We start from the raw sequence: 18,825 nt of genomic DNA, 5'->3' as shown, positions 1-18,825 counted from the left end.
AAGGAAACACAATATAGAACAGTTTTCCATGTTGACAAATCCCAGTGAATTAACACAAATTGTCTGTGTATCCAAAAGCTCATATTGCTCGTAGCGTTTTCCACTGACAGAGATTTCCTCAGTAAATACTCGCCGCTTATAAACTCTATTTACTCACTTTTAGTGATGTTTGTTGTAAAGTACAATTCCTGCTGATGGGAATTTTGGTTTGTTTTTAAAGAAAATAAAATACATCATGACCTTTATTCAACTGGATTAAAAGGTCAAGTTCGTGAATGGTTTTCATCATACCTAAAGTTTTAGATCTGCACAAAATTTAATCAGGTGGTCCCTCAGGATCTGTCCTAGGTCCATTACTTTTTAATCTTTACATGCTGCCACTTGGTACTATCATGAGGAATCATCATATATCATTCATACACAGTTGATCTTACCCACTGTTCACAAATTAAGAAGCTGCGTTGCGTGTTGGATCTCTTGAAAGTTTTTAGAACGGAACAGAAATGAGGTGGAAATATTTGTTGTTGATCCACAAAGTCAAAGACAGAAGACGTATTCATGTTTATCATCTCGTTCTCTGAAACACAAGCAAGTCAGGAATCTCGGGACTATTTTGGACCGCTCAGTTTTTACAATCATATTAGTAAGGTCACCAGTGCCGCTTCCAGATCATTTGACTGATCACTGAATCCGATCTGAGGGTGTTTTCACTGCAGCCCTGTTGTTTTTGTTTGTTTTTTTTAAAGCTACCTGCTGACCTGAGGTCAGTTAAAGCTTCTTTCTTTGTTCCGTGTAATCTTGTTTTTTTATTGTTTTTATGTTCATTAAATTCAGTTGTTCCACAGTTTCCAACCACTGGCAATTGCTCGTGCGTCCACTAACTTCATTATACATGTTTGATATGAACATTCAACATAGTAACAGTGCATTTTTTAGACAGTAACTACAGAAAATGTAATAGATTGTAGGGCTGCTCGATTATGGCAAAAATGATAATCACGATTATTTTCACTGAAATTGAGATCTCGATTATTTGACGATATTTATTTAACAATAACAATGTATTGAATAATGACTTTAAAGATTGTCAAAAAATTATATAAAATAGTGTGCAAATACTGATAACAGTGCAAATGTTTGCAATATAAAAAATAAATGAAAAATGTAAACATCTATGTTTAGTGAACTTTGCAGTGTTGCTCTGTGGTGCAGCTACGACACCGTAGCAAAGTTTACACACTGTGTCTACTTGATCCACGTCTGACTCCGCAAACTCATAATGTTTCCACACCACTGAAGTTTTTTTTTACCTCTCTTTTCAACCAGCGGCAGTCACTCTCCTCTCCAAATAACTTCTGCTTAGCTTTCCGAGCTTCCCTCGGGTCCTCTTAATCAGCGGTCCCCGGACCGGTACCGGTCCGTGAGTCGTTTGGTACTGGGCCGCGAGAGTTGAGGCTCAGGTGTGAAATGTATAGTTTTCAGGGTTTTTATCGGTTTTCAGCGTTATTTTGTTATCATTTTTTATCATTTACTCGGTTTTCCTTGGTCTTTTCACGTGTGGTATGAATAAATTTTCTTTTTTTCGGTACTGGTACTAGTTTTATTTTGTTGTATTTATCCACGACACCTTAAAGGCCGGTCCATGAAAATATTGTCGGGCATAAACCGGTCCTTGGCGCAAAAAAGGTTGTGGACCGCTGCTCTGACACGTGTTCTAAATGCAGAGGTGCGCTCGATTTGCCACACGGAGCAGCGCGAGAGTAAAGCACGAGGGAGGGGCTAATAATCGGCTCAGTCATTTTTAATGATCGTTGAAAGCCCAGATCGTAATCGTGATTAAAATTCGATTAATTGAGCAGCCCTAATAGATTGAATTTAAAAATTTAACTCTAGACTCTCTAGAATTAGTTGGAAGTAGCAGACTGGGACTAAGAGCCATAGTGTTTGGGGAAGTCAATTATGTGACTGCTGCTGTAGGGAGCAACCCCAAAGGCACTTTTAATACAGATTGTGACAAAGTGGGTGAGAAGACCATTTGTCTACATTCTTAGTTAACATTCTTGTTTTGATTTAACCATATTTCACATGTAATCTGCAATAGGCAAACATCTACTATCCCGGGTTTGTTTATGTTCTGCACTTTTACAGATTATATAACATCTTGGTTTAAATCAATTCATACAAGTTTGTTAAGTTAACATGTTATTTATTTCAACTGTTAATTTGTATTGTTTGAACTTACCTTTACCTACCTGTCTTCCAGAAGCAAAAGGAGGAAATGTAGTTCTACTTCCTGCTTTATACCTTCTGGGTTCATCTGAGGTCACAGGAAGAGACCAAGGGCAGGAGGGGAAGAATTCTTATAATTTAATAAAGTTGATTTTAAAGGGTTTATAAAGAAATAGATTTAATGTTGTGATATGTATTGATTACACCAGAGTTTATGTTGCCAGTCAAGAGGAGTAGTAGAGGATGAATATAATCATGTTCATCTCACCTACCTACTGAATGGAATAGTCCAGAGGAGAAAGTGTTTGATTAAGGGGACTATTTAAGCAGACGAACTCAGGTGTTTCAGAAGAAGGGTTCAGGTCAGTGTAGCTGTGTGCGAGTTTGACCTTAATTTCCGTTGATTTAAGTTCAGTTATGTTTATTTGAATTGAGTTTATTATAGAGTTGAGTTTCTTATTTGTTTCTTTGTAAATATTCTTGGGCCACAGAATGGTGAATAAATCACTTGCTACACTGGACAGCATCAGTCTCCTGCACTTCTTTGACCGCTTAAGTCGAGTCCTACCACACAGATTTTTATCATTTTATCTGAACGTCGATAGATTTAGCCGAACGGCATCATCAAAAACCCAGCAACATGTCTTCCAAAACTGTGTCTGAGATAAAAGTAAAAGCTTCCAAAAACTCTCCACTGTGCTAGTTTTTGCTAAAGGATCCACAGGCATGTTTCTGTTACTTTTTCAGTTTTAGGAAGTTTAAATAAGGCTGGGAAACACGTTGCCATTTTCCAGCCAGCTGCTGTCGGTCCAGGCAGTGCCACTGAAGCAGATTAAATAGATATTTAAGTTTAAATGTGTGCACGAAATGCTTTCTAAAGTTTCCTGATCATTTTGTTTATGCTGAAGTAACATTTCCTGGGACTCATTTATTAGGCAGCACTGTTCTTTTCTTTTTTCTCTCTTTTTTTGTTTTTGGATGACTCTTGCTGGCTGGAGGCTGGTCAGTCCAGAGCCTGACGTGGCCGCTGTGCCAATTTATTAGCCAGCTCTTCTCCCAGATGCGCAGCTGGCCAGCCAGCGGACAGATCTGGCACCGTCCTCAGATTTGCCCCTCTTCCGCCCTGCTTGTTTGAAAACAAACTGACCTTTATCTCTGACAAATATTCAAAGCAGTCTGACTAGCAGGTGTTCCTAAATTAGAATTTAACGAGAGCCTGGCCAGCAGTGTTAACGATAGGCTGACTCACACCGACCGTTAGCGTTTTAGAGATAATGTTACAGAATAATTAGGAACATATGAGTGTCCACGACTGCTCTGAGAGAACTTGTCTCAGAAGGTATCTCTTTATGGCACCTCAGTCCCACACTCTGCAATTGCGGGGATCTTCCATCTCAACTGATTTAATTCTAGGTGAAAACGTCTCCATTCATATGCAAATAGCTTGCAAAACATTCCACCTCACACCTCTCGTCTCCAAATTGTCACTTTTTTCTGCTCCATACTAAACTGGTCTACACTCTATGAATAAATGAATAAATCCTTTTTAAAAGTCATCATTTCACTCCGCTGACCGGCTCCTGAGGATTCCAGATAACACGAGGGTAGTGGAAGATGACTGATAATTTGATATCTGATTGGTTTGGAAATGTTGTGTTTTTACATTCTACGATACTGACACACAATCACCAATAAATACATTTCAAAGTAGCTTTGTGCAATGCAGGGTAACAGAATATGGTCAGCACAGAAAAGCGTGATGAGGAAAACATCCATGCAAACTGATTTTTCATGTATAAAGTCGGACACTATTTATAACCTTCAGCTCCCCCTGTGCCTCCGTCGGCTCTCTTTGCAGATGGATTATACATGAACCCAAAACTGTAAACCTTGCGGTCCTAAGCAGCAAGCTGTGAACCTGAGATATTTATCAATTTGTACATTATAAACATAATGTGCCGTAGAAATATTGTTAAAGTAAAAAATGTAAAGAGAACATTTCTGAGATTTCACTTGCTTTGCTTTGGTGACCTTTCAACCCTGAACATGAGAACAGATTTCAGTCAGACCACTTACATTTGAAATGTTGCATCACAGCAGCAAAAACAGTCTCCAAGCGCATCACATCCCACAAATATGATAAACACAGAAACTGGACGGAGCTGAAAGAGAAGGAGTTACAGTATTATTTTATTTTTTGCTTTTCATGTGCACATTGGAAAAAAAAGTGCACATCCAGCAAAACCAGTGAAAAAATGTAAAGCACACGATTCTTAATCAGCGCTGTCATTAACTGAGCACATGCTGTGTACAGCCATTCATCATCTTTACTGTTCTCTCAGTCAAGACTTCAGACCTCAAGATTTCACATTTACTGATAATTTTAATCATTCGACACGCTTCACTTGGAATATGTAAACTAATGAGAACACTTGTTTTTGGGTAAGTCATCACATCAGATTGAATCAGATCACATCATCACGTAAACATGATGATATCTTGTATAATGTGGTGTATATGTTATATTAGAAATCATTATTATTTCTGCAGATCATATCAGTAAGGAAGCTGAATAAATATTGATTGATAACGGGGTCGGATTAAATACGCGTGCACTTCTTCTCACTCCTTTTCGATATGGAACTGAATCAGGTGAAGCGATATTAAAATGTATTTTGCTTTATTCTGTAAAGCGTTTTTTTTCCCCCTTTTCTACGCTAAACGAACTTCTGTGTATTGTTTACATGATCGGTATTGAACACAAAGCCATGTTGTGCAGGAGTTGCGGATGGGGGACCGTTTGGGGGGGGGGAAGGAAAAGAGAAGAAGCAGCACTTTCTTTAATAACACTTATAGGAAGTCTAGAGTATCTCTAAAAATTTATTGTGCTTCTTGTTTGAAGAAAGAATCGGTGTAAGCGCACCTGAAAATCCCGCTTTTATCTCTAAAAACCTACGAAAAGGATAGAACGGCTTTTAAGTAACTACACTGTGGAGTCGAGGGGAAACGCAAACATCTAGTTTCTATTCTCCAGTGTTGATCTTTTCTACTTTAATAAGTAAGATTCCATTTTTGAAACGGCTTTCTCAAAACGAAATGTGGCTGCCTTTATACTGTCTGTTTAATTATGTTCTATAAAACCAACATCAGGTACAAAACTAAATAAAATTAAATAACTTTAAAATTTGCATCACTGAATAAATTTTGTGACACAAACCGTAGTAAACTTAATAAATCATGTTTTTGAAATTCTGTCTTGAAATTGATGTTATTGTATTCCACATTGGTGTGCAGTAATATACCAACAGTTTTAACAATAACAGCAGACTTGGCAAACAAACAGGAGACGAAGAAAGGGTTTGATGAATGTTAGCTACGATGAGCTGGTGAGCGTGATGGGAGGGGGGGAGGCGGGGGGTGAACTTGAAGATCCAGATGGAAGCAAATGGAGAGGCAGCGAGTCAGACCTGGCACACATTAGAGCTCTGTGCTCCAGGGGAAACCACGAGTACAATTAAGTAGATGATGTTTTACACAGTAATGGCTTTCCTCCTGTCACTGTTCACATAATGTCTATTTTAACACCTCATTAAGCTTGGTGTTCAGTCTTGAAATCATTCTTTCCCAGCAAATCAAGAGGAAAAACCCTTATTTCATTGGCAGAAGTATGTAGCTTCTTGAAGCCTCTTTATTTGTTTGTAATGCAAACATAATTTAAACATAGCAGCGAAGTGCTCGGTAACTCATTTCAGGACGGTATCATCATATTTGTGAAAAGTGTTGCAGCATGCACAGCTGCACAAACATCCATCTGGATGGAGGCGAGGGATAGTTTCTCTTCCCTCTGGCATTTTTTCCCTCTGTTTTCTAAGACTGAAAAAATAAGAAAAATGCTGTGAAGGGTGTTTTTTTTGCAGTGCATCAGGGCCAGAGTGCTATGTAACAGCCATCTGTGTGGATCTGACTGTAACGAGCAGACCTGCGAGAAGATCCTTGGTGGACAATTCAATCCAGGAATGGCTGAGTGTCTATAACAGAAATAGGGAGGGGGGGTTAGCATTAAATGCTTCACGTGGTTGGCAAATGTTACAGTCAGTGCAGCGGTGGCCAAAACAGCTGCTTAGATTTTGTCCTTTAGGTAGTTGGACAGTGACTGATGCTGAGATTTATGTGGTTTTTCTAAGTTTCACATTCACTGTGTTAGCATGCACACAAGATGCCATGTTGTTGGAAGAAATCCAGTTAAGGAGGAAAACCAGAGGACATTTTTAAATGTAGGTGGTCGGTAATCATATTCCACCCCGGCCCCTTCCTTGGCTTTAAAACAAGGCTGACATCTTTTAAATGTGTTTACAAGGATGAGTAATGGTGTTCCTGCTGACCTGCTGCCACTGTGATACTCTCCCTGTGCCGGGTCTTTTTGTCATCCACACACACATTTGTTGGAACCCAGATAAACAAAACCAAGACGACGGTCTCTAATAGAAATCGAGCTGCAGTACCCACATTCCAATTAATGAATTCCGTTTTTATGTGTAAAGATCGTGACAGTGGGGTGAGGCTGGCTCCTCTCAAATAATGGATTTAATTAGGGCTGAACGATATATCGCATTTGCGATAATATCGCGACATGATCAAGTGCAATTTTCTAACCGCAAAGGCTGCGATTATACTCTGGACATGTCCAAATTCATGGGCTGCATCCTCCTGAGGCCGCATTTGTAGACCGATTACGTCACAGCGACGCGCCGAAGGCTGTCCAAATTACTACCATATCCCAGAATTCATAGCGCGGCCCAGCCAAACTCCAGTTTCCAACAATGGCGGCCGCTACTAAGTTTTAAAATTACTCATACTAATCTTTCTGGGTCACAAAATAAACTTTTAACATATTTTCAGGCGAGAAAGTAGTTGTGTAAACATCAAATATCTGCTCGGTTTATCAAGATATCCCATATTTGCAAAAGTGCTTCGACGTTTTCAGAGGCGTCTGCTACCCACCAGCTCGACAGCTAGCCGGGAGCTCGAGGGTTACTGATGCGGCCGAGAACGGCACAACTCCCGGCACATCATTTTCAGATCACCGCGGAGTTTCGCTGCTCGGGTTAAACGTAATATATAAGTCACTTAGACAACCTAAAAATGTTATTGTTGGGCTTTTTTCAGTGTTTTGTTTGTTCGTGAGTAAATCGGTTTGGCTGAGATTAAAGTTATTAGATTAGATAAAATAAAACTTTATTAATCCCCCGGGTGGGTTCCTCCTTGGTTTTCACACAGCTGACTAAACGTCAAACAGAAAACTTATTAAACAGAAGTATGAGACAGTCGAGAATTTACGCCAGTGTCTGGTTATATTTTAGATAGCAAGAAGCAGACGGCCGAGTTTATTAAACTCCACCGAGACAGCGGTGACGCTAATCAGAACTAGACCGTCCAATTTGTGTGTGTGTTTATACAATTGCTATTATGTTTGCACTTTATGTGTAATGTTACTGACTGCAGAGATCAGTAAGATGTGTGTATTTTTATTTATTAGTTTTATTTATTTAATATTATTTTTTAATTGAATGACTGTCTAGTAGTTCACAGATGTCGAAAAACTGAGTGTGGTAAAGCCACTGATTTTTTTTATGTATATTTCTGCAATCTGCACATTGTACTGACTTTCATTTTAATGTTTACACCAGGGTTCCTTGTCAGCACTTTATGCTCAGATGTTTGTAAGCTAAAAATAAACTATTGTGTATGTTCAAATATACTGTTGTGATTGAAGAAGTTAAATAAAAATGTCAGTCATCAATTCATGCATCACCTCATGTCATCATAACAGAGGTCTGTCTTCCAGGAAAGAACAGTTTAAAATTAATGTAATATAGTATTGGCCATACTATATGATGTATTGCTTGTCTTTGTTTAATAATACAGAAGACAAAGACCTTAAAAAATAATCGCATATCACATCGCAATCGCAATATTGGGGCAAAAAATCGCAATTAGATTATTTTCCATAATCGTTCAGCCCTAGATTTAATCCAACTTTACTGTGTTTGTTCCTTTTTGTAGCACATGAAGCAGCTCTCCACCGGCTGGAAGTTCTGGATAAAGGGAGCCTGAAGCTAAAAAACTAAATGATGTAGAGAAGTAGTTCACCAACCTGACCAATGAAGCCAGCCAATAGGGAAACCACGAGATGGGAAGGGCATTGGGTAGCTGGTTAGCCAACATTGAGCTTTCAGGATAAAAGCAAGGGAATTATACAATTGGATATCATGTCTTTTTTTTTTTTTTTAGATGACAAAATAAAAGCATTTTTTAAGAAAGATGCTAAAACAAGTCGCCTATTACTTGGGTGAGCCGCCAAGTTAGCATATTTGTCTGCAGGCTTCATGTTCGTGTGATATAGAAGAATTCGGTTTGAAGAAAGGCGATATTTTTGCAGAAGCTACTGTAAATGTGTATTCACCCTCTGGCTCATTTAAGCATTTTACTGACGGCGTCGCGCGTTGGTGGCATCCCTGCTCAACAGTCATGCAAATTAGCCCTCACCATCCTTTGGAGACGGCTAGAAAGCCACATCAAAAGGACTGATTCTGATTTCTTGTCTTCAAGTCTGCTATGACACAGCACACGTGTAATGGGTATGTGTGTTATTGAATGTTGTATGTGTTCCTTCTCTCCTCACCAGCTTTAAATCAGTCTTCCTGGAGTGAGTTTTATACAAAGATGAAACTGGAAAAAACAGGCAGAAAACATAGAAGATAAAAGTCCAGCGGTGACCTGCTAAGCAGGACTCTGATCTGTTTTTAATGACTGCAAGCTGTAATGTTATTGTAGCGACCCCTCTGGAGTCCTGTCCTGTTCCTGACCCTTCACTGATACTTCCTGATAAGAAAAAGAAAAAACTGTAATCAGTGTTTAAATAAATAATGAGGTGATTTGTTTGGAAGTGGTTTCTGTTGTTGTCTCCCGTGTTTTCGAAAATGAAGTTTATTTGAGCTGCTCGGTTTATGAGTGCAGGGCATCCACTCAGGTTATCGCGTTAATCAGCAGCTGAATGATGCCGTAGGCTGTTTAGAAAACATTTTATTCGCACAGCAGCGTGACCGCATTTGTACACCTGCACGAAAAGCAGCTAAATATTTATATTATCTTGTACTAATGTGCCCAATTTTGTTTCTCTGTCTCTTCTCCCTTTCCCCCCCTCCCTCTGTTCTGTCCTTTCCCTGCTGCAGGTATGCATTGTACAAAAGAGGGACACCGAGAAGATGTACGCCATGAAGTACATGAACAAACAGCAGTGCATAGAGAGAGATGAGGTCCGAAACGTCTTTAGAGAGCTTGAGATCCTACAGGAAATTGAACATGTTTTTTTAGTAAATCTCTGGTGACTATCCTATGTTTTTACACTTTCAGTGTGGTCGGCTCTGTTTGTGTCGGTTGCCTGCTTCGCCTGTCTGTGCGCTCCGTGCGTCCGCCCTCAAGTGATTCCCAGTAGACGTGTGCACGCTTGCTGTAAAAATCTGTCGCATCCTTTAAATAGAAGCACTCTGTTTGAATGTTATGTGTTGCATGTGGGTAAAAAAAAAAAAGTTTAATTAAAGCTTGAACAAATTCTCCTTCAGAAACCAACAGCTATTAACTTAAGAAACGATTTATAGCAGAGAGATATTCTGGGATATTAATTTTGGCCCATGAAGCACACATTTGATAATTACTGTGGTTTGAAATGACCTCACTCTTCCCTCGAGTATGATATGTGGGTGAATGGAGGCTGCGTTCATTATTCAATGCTCATCTCCGGGCGGGACACATTTCTAAATGTAATTGGGGACCTGGCACGGCATTCACGCCGTATTACACAAAGCACTTTGCTCCTCTGTAATTGGTAGAGCGGTTGTGCACGTGCTCGTCGTCTCCGAGCAATCGCTGCCAGAATATTCCCACGTTCCGTGATGGATTGATTACGCGGAGCGAGACAAAGCCGTGTCCGGGGCTCGTTCCTTACCAAGTTGTGAATGATTTAAGATCAATCTGCAGAATGCATTTGCCTGCTAGATACTCTTACTTCACTACAACAAACTGAGGGCATTTTAATGAGCGTACAGTAGTAGGCCTGTTTATTTTTTATAATTCCCTGCAGGAGTTTATGGCTGCCAAAGCCTTCTGTGTTCTAGTTTTCTAGTTCTGGCTGTGCTGCTCAGCTCACCCTCACTCTCTCTCTGCAAGCAGCACTGTTTTAAATACCCATTAGTGACAAGCATGCTGAACTGTATCTTTGTGGCTACGTGGGATTGAGAAGTTTCACACCTCCTCTCTCTGCATTTGAGATGCTCCAAAAAAATGGCCTGTCCATCTCACCGGGAGCACACAGAAACTCATACTCGAGCAGTTCCTCTCGTTTCCAAGTATAATTGGTCCTATACTCAAAACGCCATAAGTCTTCATTCTAATTGGACCATTATCTTTGACACGTGTTATTTTAGGACGTTGAGGATGATTTTGTAAACAGATTTTGCAGACCTGTAGCGGTATCCGTGCAAGCGGACGGTTTGTGTTTCATCTGCGAGGAGTTTCTGCCTCTGCTCCTAATTAATGGAAGCCAATTGAGCTTTGTCACTTCCACGCATATTAAAATATAATCAAGAGCACTAGTCTTAGTTACTCTACACCCTGAGACTCAAACACGAGTTCCACTGGAAACATTAGTGAAAATTGCAGGGAGGTCATTAATAGCTCCAATAAAATGTGTTGAGAATTCATTTGTGATTATGCCAAAAACAATAAAGTGTTTGTAAATCGAGACGAGCGATTTGAATAATAAACATGTAAATGTTGCTGCTCAGTCACAAAAACGTACATGTGAATTTTTGGTGCTTTTCAGCTGTGATCTGTAAATTGTAAAGTACATGTAATGAGAGCAGCTTTAATGAAGCTGAAAAAACTGAGCCACGCTGCTGAAATTGGACTTGCTAAGCTCGGGCCGCTCATTATCTGTTTTATAAATGGATTAGTCATTAAATGAGGAGAATACAGGATCGTGCCGCCCTCCATTTCTTTGTTTTGTGAGGAAAACAGGAAATGGGTCCAGATTTATTGAAACGCATGTAAATATAATGAATCAGAATCAGAGAGACTTTATTTATCCCCAAGGGGCAATTAAGAGGAAAAAGAGTTTGCACAGTTTGGTCCTATCATCACCTTTATTTTAAAACACCACGTGAACTCTCTTAGGCAGCTCTCTTCTAATTTCTTTAAGTAGTCTTCGGGAATAGTTTTCCAGGCTTCCCGAAGGACATTCAAAGCTCTTCTTTGGATGTTGGCCGCCTTTTGTTTCCGTTCTCTGTCAGAATCCTCTGGAACAGCCGATCTATGACTGATAAAGTTCCAGTGTGCGTTTCCAGGTATGCTTTTACTGCATTGGCAGTTGTTTGGGATCATTGTCATGCTGCAAAATAAAGCTGTTGCCAGTCAGATGTTTTCCAGATGGTACATAGTGGATCAAAATCTGATGGGATTTTTCTGCGTTCATCAGCTTTTGGAGAAAACGGTACAGGCCGAAACGAAGGCCCAAACCATGACAGAGCCTCCGCTGTTTTACCATGGCTGTAGACACTGCTCCATACATGTTGACAGCAGTTTGAACCAGAAATGTCAAATTTTGAATCATCACTCCATAAGAACTGTTGCCACTGACTATCAGAGTAATCCTTGTGTAATTTGACATACCTCAGTCTTTTCTCCCTGTTTCTCTTCATTAAAAATGGCTTCTTGACAGCCAACATTTCACTGAGACCATGTCTCAAATCGGTTATTTGCCAAGTTGTCTGTTATGTGTAGACATAACAGTGGTTCATCTGTCTTTTTTATAATAAATGATTCACAGCTCAGTGTTAATTGGCTTAACAAAACAATAATAATAGGAAGAAATAAAAATGTTGCTGGAAAAAATGGTGAAACACTTAAAATGACCTTCAGGAAGCCTGAAGAACTATTGCTAAGAAAGTCTGGCTTCTTGGAAGCAAAATATGAAGATATGAGGGTTGGCTCAAGAGTTTCACACTAAAGTCTTGAGCCAACAAGTTGTCAGATCTTTAAAGGAGGAGGATCTTTCACTTGACCTATGATTTCAGCTTGCTTTAAAAAGAGCTGTTATGTGTTATATGGTCTGACCCATTTATGAGATGAGACTGTATCTGGCCCACGAACTAAAATTACAGTCGTCTGACTTATTTTTGTCAAGTCACTCTTGGAAAGAAGTTCCAATGATGACTGTTGGTTGGATCAATAGGGATTCTTGAATGCAGTGTTACCGTTTGAGCATTTTAAGTTGTTTTTGTGATGTGTTGAAATCTAATAATGCCATGAAATGTTTCAGGCAGTCTAACTTTTGTCTAAGTGCAGTAACAGACAGACAAACAAAGGTGTAACAGTGAGGGATCCAGAAGGCAGGAGTACTTTGTCAACAGGCTGTTGCCATTGCTGTTAGATGATATGACAGGCAGATATGTGTAAATATGTCTGGATGCAGCTGTTACCCTGAACTTAAGCAGCTGCGTTGATGTTTTCAGGTTTGCAGACGTCTCTGACGCTTAGAGAGCGAGAGAGGTGTTTTCTTGCAAACCTGTATTCAGAAGATTACTTCAAATACAGGTTTGTTTAGTTCCTTCCTTAATAAGCAGTTGGATTTACGCTGGACTGACGGAAACGTCTAATCACAAGAAAGTTCAGATATTTCCCTGAAAGCTGGATGTGAGAACACAGTGACACATAAAGCAAATCAATCTACTGCTTGAGTCTCTATCGCAAGTTTATTTCTGTCCCAGTTTACCAGACGCTTTGTGAGCATCTGTGCGTGACAGGATTGTTTTGCGATGCACCTGTATGCATCGGATAAACTGCTCCATTTAGCTGCTGCGTGATGCAACATCTCAGCCAGGCAGGTAATGAGAGAGGACCGATGAGACGTCTGCCTCATCTTCCCGTCTCCCACCTTACTGTATAGCTAAGAAAATAATTGGTTCCCTGTGTGGGTAGGCTGATCAGACAGTTGCTGGTATCCATAGGCTTATCAAACAGAACCATACGATTTCTGGTCCTTGGAATTTGGGCACTTCGGTGCTTTAATAATGCATATGTGATAGAGCAGCTGAGGGCATTTTGGGAAATGCCTATTTTTAAAAAACAAACACACAAACAGATCCAGCTTACAAGAAACGCCTGTTTTGATAAGCTTCACAGGAGTGCTTTTATTGATACTGTGCCAGGAGGGAGGCAAACAGATAGTCTTAAAAAACGCAGGAAAATCCACCAAACGCCTGTCAGATGAAGATGACTTCCACAATCACACAGAGAGGAGGAGGAGGAGGAGGAGGGGGATTATTATGAAGACAGGAGGTTGTTTTGTCAAAAAAAGAGAGATGTGCATAATATAAGGATTTGTTAGGTTTCCTCCAGCTGATACCTACACAGCCTGGCACGCTGCGTCAGGAAATGGAGGTTTCGCTTTCATTGAGACGTCGTTGAATTCTCCTGTGCGTTTGAACCGCTTCGTCCGTAGCATCACAAGAAATTCATTAAGAAGCGGTCTTCTGAAAGCCCACACTGAATCCCATCAGCCGGGGGAAGGCTGCTTTAAGCTGGGCGGATGTCAAGTTTGCAGCCCACAGTAATTGCTGCGACCATTCCCTCGCCGCATAGAAATGATGTGTAGGAGTCAAGGGTACGCTGAATGGATTACCTTAAAGGAGGAAAAATTAACTATCATCTGCTGCACACTCCAAATCCACATAAATCCTTGTAAGGATTTGCAAACCGTGAGAAGATGCCGACTTCCTCTTTTACTCGCAATGTTGGAAACTCCAGAGTGCAGGGGTCCCCACCCTGAAGCAGAGAATAACTAACAGTAGGGTGCAGAAAGGAATTTGATCCCCTGGTCTGTACATCATAGTAAATGTTTGGTTTTCCCTTTAATGCTCCAACCAATTCTCCCTTAAGGAGATGCACCAGTGACCAAATGGACGTACATCACGGCAACTGTTGTCAAAGAGCTTCCCCACTCTCTTGGGATCATCTCGAAGAATGTAAAAGGTTGAAAAATCAAAACAAGGGTGAGTCATCTGGAGCAGCTGCGTGAAGTGTTTTGCCTCATGCATCCTTCCCTCCATCAGAGTCATATAAAGCAAGCGAGAGCAGCTCCGAGGATGGATGTGCTCTCTCCTGTTCGGCCTCCATTAGGAATATTGATTGCAGACCTGGATGGAACAAGGCCTCGGGAGGCCATGGAACAAATTAGCCTCTACACCTCCAGTCAGCAGTTATAACAAGCCCTATGAGGGGCTTTAGTCTTTAAATCATCATCATAAAAGACAAACTGCGAGATCTTTTCTCTAATGCTACAGTAACACGAGAAACAGCAGTGGTCGGAGACTGCTGCAACCGCGTGCTTACAGTCTTGTTGTCTTTGAAATGGTTGCTTTGAAGATGGGGACTAGGCTCGCAGCCACTTGCAGTCAGTTTCTTTCTTCAAAGCGACTTCGGCGCATCAAGACAGTAAGAAAACAGCAATAAGATTAACTGCAAAATTGCATGGGTGCTCAGCAACCCTGCTTTTATATAGGAATATAATCAGAATACAAGCAAATTGAGTTGAATCCCCTATTGCAAAGAGACGCTTAACAGACAAGTTCTTATCAGCATAGACTGACTCAGATTGATTGCAGTGTGTCTGCAATCCTTCGCCAGTCTGTGTGACTACAGTCGGTTTGAGTGGGGTCATGGTTGTTGGAAGGCAGGCTGCCTCCCCACAGGTGTCCTCTGCAATCACTTTGTATTGAAAGTGGTCACATTGGTGCGGCTGAGCCATATTTAATAAAGCATGCTTCCAGGCAATATGCAGACTCAGACACATCTGGGCCTATTCTGGGCTACTTTTGGCACTTATGCCTCAGTTCTGCCGAGTGTTTTGTGGTCTTGCCGTAATGTGGTTGGGTTGAATATAGATTTCTACAAGTATAATAATTATATCTGACTGTAAGTGATAAGCTGGACTAGATGTAGGTAACGACAAGTCATCTGTGGGCCAGATCTGACCAAAATGCCACAACACATCTGACATCTGGCTCATATAAGGTTGACATTTGGTTCAGTTGAGGCAGCCAGACTCAACCTGACTCAAAGTTATAAGTCAAGGCCAAATGTGGCCCAAAGAAAACTGGATGATGAGCATTTACTGCGGTCGGTAAGGTTATTTCGTCCTAGACTTGCCAGCACTAAAGGACTTGGGACTTTTGTTCAAAGTGCCCTACACACACTACTCTTAAAGAAGAACTTTTTTTTTAGGGCATAGGATTTAAAGTGTACCTTGTGAAAGCAGGCCAGTGGAGGTGTTTTGTCTTAAGGTGAGTTGTTGGAGGCAGTGCTCACTCACACCATTGGAATCCTCAAAGGACCATGCAAAAGTCTTGTGACTGAACCACACGGCCAGTTTGAGCCATCTCTATCATCAACTTTATGTAGGCCATCGAAACTTTGTAGAGCGGTTAGAGCCAACAGAATCACAAGCTCTTGCCTCACTCTAGCTTTTTCCTCAAAACTCATTCCACTGTCTCTCTATTTCCCTCTCTCCTCCCTGCCTCCCCGGGCTCATTTGTCATTGTGGCCTGATTATTTCAGCCTGTTCCTTGTACTCCTTCCAGCCGGCTAACCTTCTTCTCTTAGTCCCCGCAATCGTGGCAACCTAGTCCTGTCCCGGCCATTTCCAGCATGTCCTTCCTCGTGGTTTTGGACAGTCACGGCTCTCCCTAGACTCTTCTCCCAAATAACTGCTAGGCATTCATTCATACTCGAGGGTTTGTGCAGCAATTCCTCTGTGCTCATTAGGAGAGCGGCGCTCAATAAATTATCCTCATCTCAAGTGCAGCAGAAGCACATAAAATGAGATTAGTGGTTAAACATTATGTTGACCGTAGCTATATTACAGTGAATGTCTCCAAGACAAATATGAAAGAGTTAAAGGTTCCCAAATCTAAATTTGTTTTTTGTGTGAACATTCGATCAAATAACTGCATCTTGTGCAAAAATATTAGCTCAAGGCGCCCAAGTCGACTTCAAAACTCTCTGTCCTTTAACGCAGTCTCGGTTTTGACGCATAAAAATAAATAGAAGTAGTTGAATGAAGCAGGCGAAATATTCAAGCCCTGCATAGTTTCCTCTCTTCTCTACAGCAGGGCGATCGCTCTGTGAAGCTGGCGCGCCTGTTTGGATTTTCCTTTTGCAAAGTCACAAACACTATCGGCACTTTGGCTGGCGCGTCCTCACCCCTTAAGCTGCCACCACTGCGACCAAGACCGGAGCAAGTGCCAGAAAGGAAATTGGAAGGATGGATGTCTTCAAATACTCTCTTCAGACAAGTGCTCTTCAACTAATACACCTCACTTTCCTTTCCAGGGTAGCTCAGATCATATTTCACAGCAGGAGAAGCTTTTATTTAAAGTGTCAGAACTGCCGAATTTGTGGATTTCACACTGTGTTTATTTGGAGCAAAGCCCCCCTTAACGAAAAAGAGAGAGAAAACCGTTTGTGTTTCTTCTCCATCCCGTGCTTTGTGAGAGTCTTAAAGGTGACAAGGCTTGTCAGTGCTGGAGCTTTTCATATGCTCCAGTTGTCAGCCTGTATCTGACATCTCCGTGTCACCTCAGTGAAAGCGGGGAAGGAAATGACAAGCAGTCCAAGCCTCTGCAGTCTCGCTCTCTCTCTCTCAGGAGCCCTGATATTTAAGCGGTGGACGAGGGAAGCTGAAAGTTTTGTGGTACGCTGAGATAGCGAGTGCCACCTCAGCGGACGCTCGTGTGTCAACTGGGTTTGAGGAATCGGGCTGTGACAATGAGGTGATAAAAAGGTGACAGTGTGGAACCCCTGCCAAAAGCAAACAACATCCTAGGGCTGGCCATCTGCTGAGGCCAATATTAGTTTTTTTGTTTGTTTTGGGGAGTTTAATCTTAAACAGGTCAGGGCAGCTTTGTGTACTGTGCATGATGTAGGGTGGCTCTGCTGTCGTTTCCTATTGAGTGCAGGCTGCAGTGGCACGGAAGTGTATTGGAAACTTTCTTTGCCCTGTTTTGCAGCACCTCTTCTTTTTTTTTCTTTTTTTTTTCTTTATCCTATCACATGAATGTCGAGGGTGATTCATCAGTTAATCGTGTGGTGTTTTAAGGAGAAGAGAAAAAGCCAGCAGTTCTGCAAATGGGTTTTTCCTTCTGTGGATAAGATTGAATGATTTCAGCCTCTGCAGCAAACTCCCTTTCTCTCTCACGGAGCAGCAGGAAATTGCACCTGAATAGGAGCAATCAGAATGCCCCCACCCCCAATGAGTGTTCACAGCCAAGCCCAAAGATACAGAGGGAACCTGTGAGCTATAAAAAGAAATGGTATCGCCACAGCATCAGAACTTTAATGGGAAAGTAAAGAATTGGCTCAGCGGCAACCACATTAAGCCAAGTTTGATGGAAGGAGTCACCACGGATTGGTGTGTTGTCCCTCCTCTCCGGGTCTATTAAGATATTATTCTGCTTTTATTTTTCTCAGATGAGAGATTAGATTCTGTTGTACAAAAACATTTGTGTTCACTGGTGTGGCTTAATGTTTTGAAGCTGAATTTGTGGAGTGGACTGTTACAAATCCCCACCTGGATCACTAAGAGGCTGTGTTTTAATTTGTTGTGCATGACCAGTAAGCCTGATTGACAAAAAATGTGTAGCAGGTGACGAGCTAAGTTATTGTCGAGCTTTGATGTGACAGTGACGTCCTCTGTTTTTGCATTCTGTCCGACAGCTGGCATGGATATTATGTTGTGGCTGTGAGGTGTGCATGTGCCATATTTGTGCATGTTTGCATTTGCTTCTGTGCAGATTCGTCCGCCGACCCTTCGTGCTTCTCATCAGCATGCGTGTGTCTGATAATATTTGCACATGTAACGCACTCTGTGTCCTGCATGAAAAGCATACTGAGCATGTTTGCGGTCTTGTGTGCTCAGTCTTTGCGGTTGTTTGCGCAGCATGTGTTTTCCCACACTGGGCTGTGACTGAGGGCCGTCTCATCCCACTGCACCCAGGTACTCGTTCCAGGACGAGGAGGATATGTTCATGGTTGTGGACCTCCTGCTGGGAGGAGACCTCCGCTACCACCTGCAGCAGAACGTCCAGTTCAGCGAGGACGCAGTTAGACTCTACCTCTGTGAGATGACGCTGGCGCTGGACTACCTGCAGAGCCAGCACATCATCCATAGGTATTTCTTTTCATTTCATTTCAAGGCCTCCAGCAGCTTTCAAGCTGTTGAAAAGTCTATGGCTATAAACAGTGCATGAAGTGTTCTTTTATATGGAAAACTCTTTCATAAATTTGCCCTTCAAACCCTTCTGAAGGTTGTTTCGTAAAGCAAAGTTAAAGCTGCACCCTTTTTTTTCTGCATAGAACTGCAAGATTGCAGTGGAGTAAAGGTTTTGGAGGTGGAAATAACAAACATATCTATGTGCATAGAGAAATGCAAATATGTCCAGCAGACAAAGTCAAGTAAAAAGGCCTAAGTGTGCACAGTTGGGT

General features: G+C 41.4%; 1 protein-coding gene across 2 annotated transcripts in view; it reads left to right on the top strand.

The window, feature by feature from the left end:
• stk32c (serine/threonine kinase 32C) overlaps positions 1-18,825 on the top strand; it is a 99,028-nt gene that overhangs the window by 56,478 nt on the left and 23,725 nt on the right. For both annotated transcript variants that reach the window (XM_026190058.2, XM_026190060.2), the window contains exons 3-4: positions 9,462-9,613; positions 18,338-18,511. In XM_026190058.2, coding sequence (XP_026045843.1) covers positions 9,462-9,613; positions 18,338-18,511 — 326 coding nt within the window. The remainder of the gene's footprint in view (positions 1-9,461; positions 9,614-18,337; positions 18,512-18,825) is intronic.

This window comes from Astatotilapia calliptera, chromosome 13 (assembly GCF_964374335.1).
Source record: "Astatotilapia calliptera chromosome 13, fAstCal68.1, whole genome shotgun sequence".
Lineage (NCBI taxonomy): Eukaryota > Metazoa > Chordata > Actinopteri > Cichliformes > Cichlidae > Astatotilapia > Astatotilapia calliptera.
The sequence above is the reverse complement of the archived record's forward strand: the minus strand, read 5'-3'. Positions and strand labels throughout refer to the sequence as shown.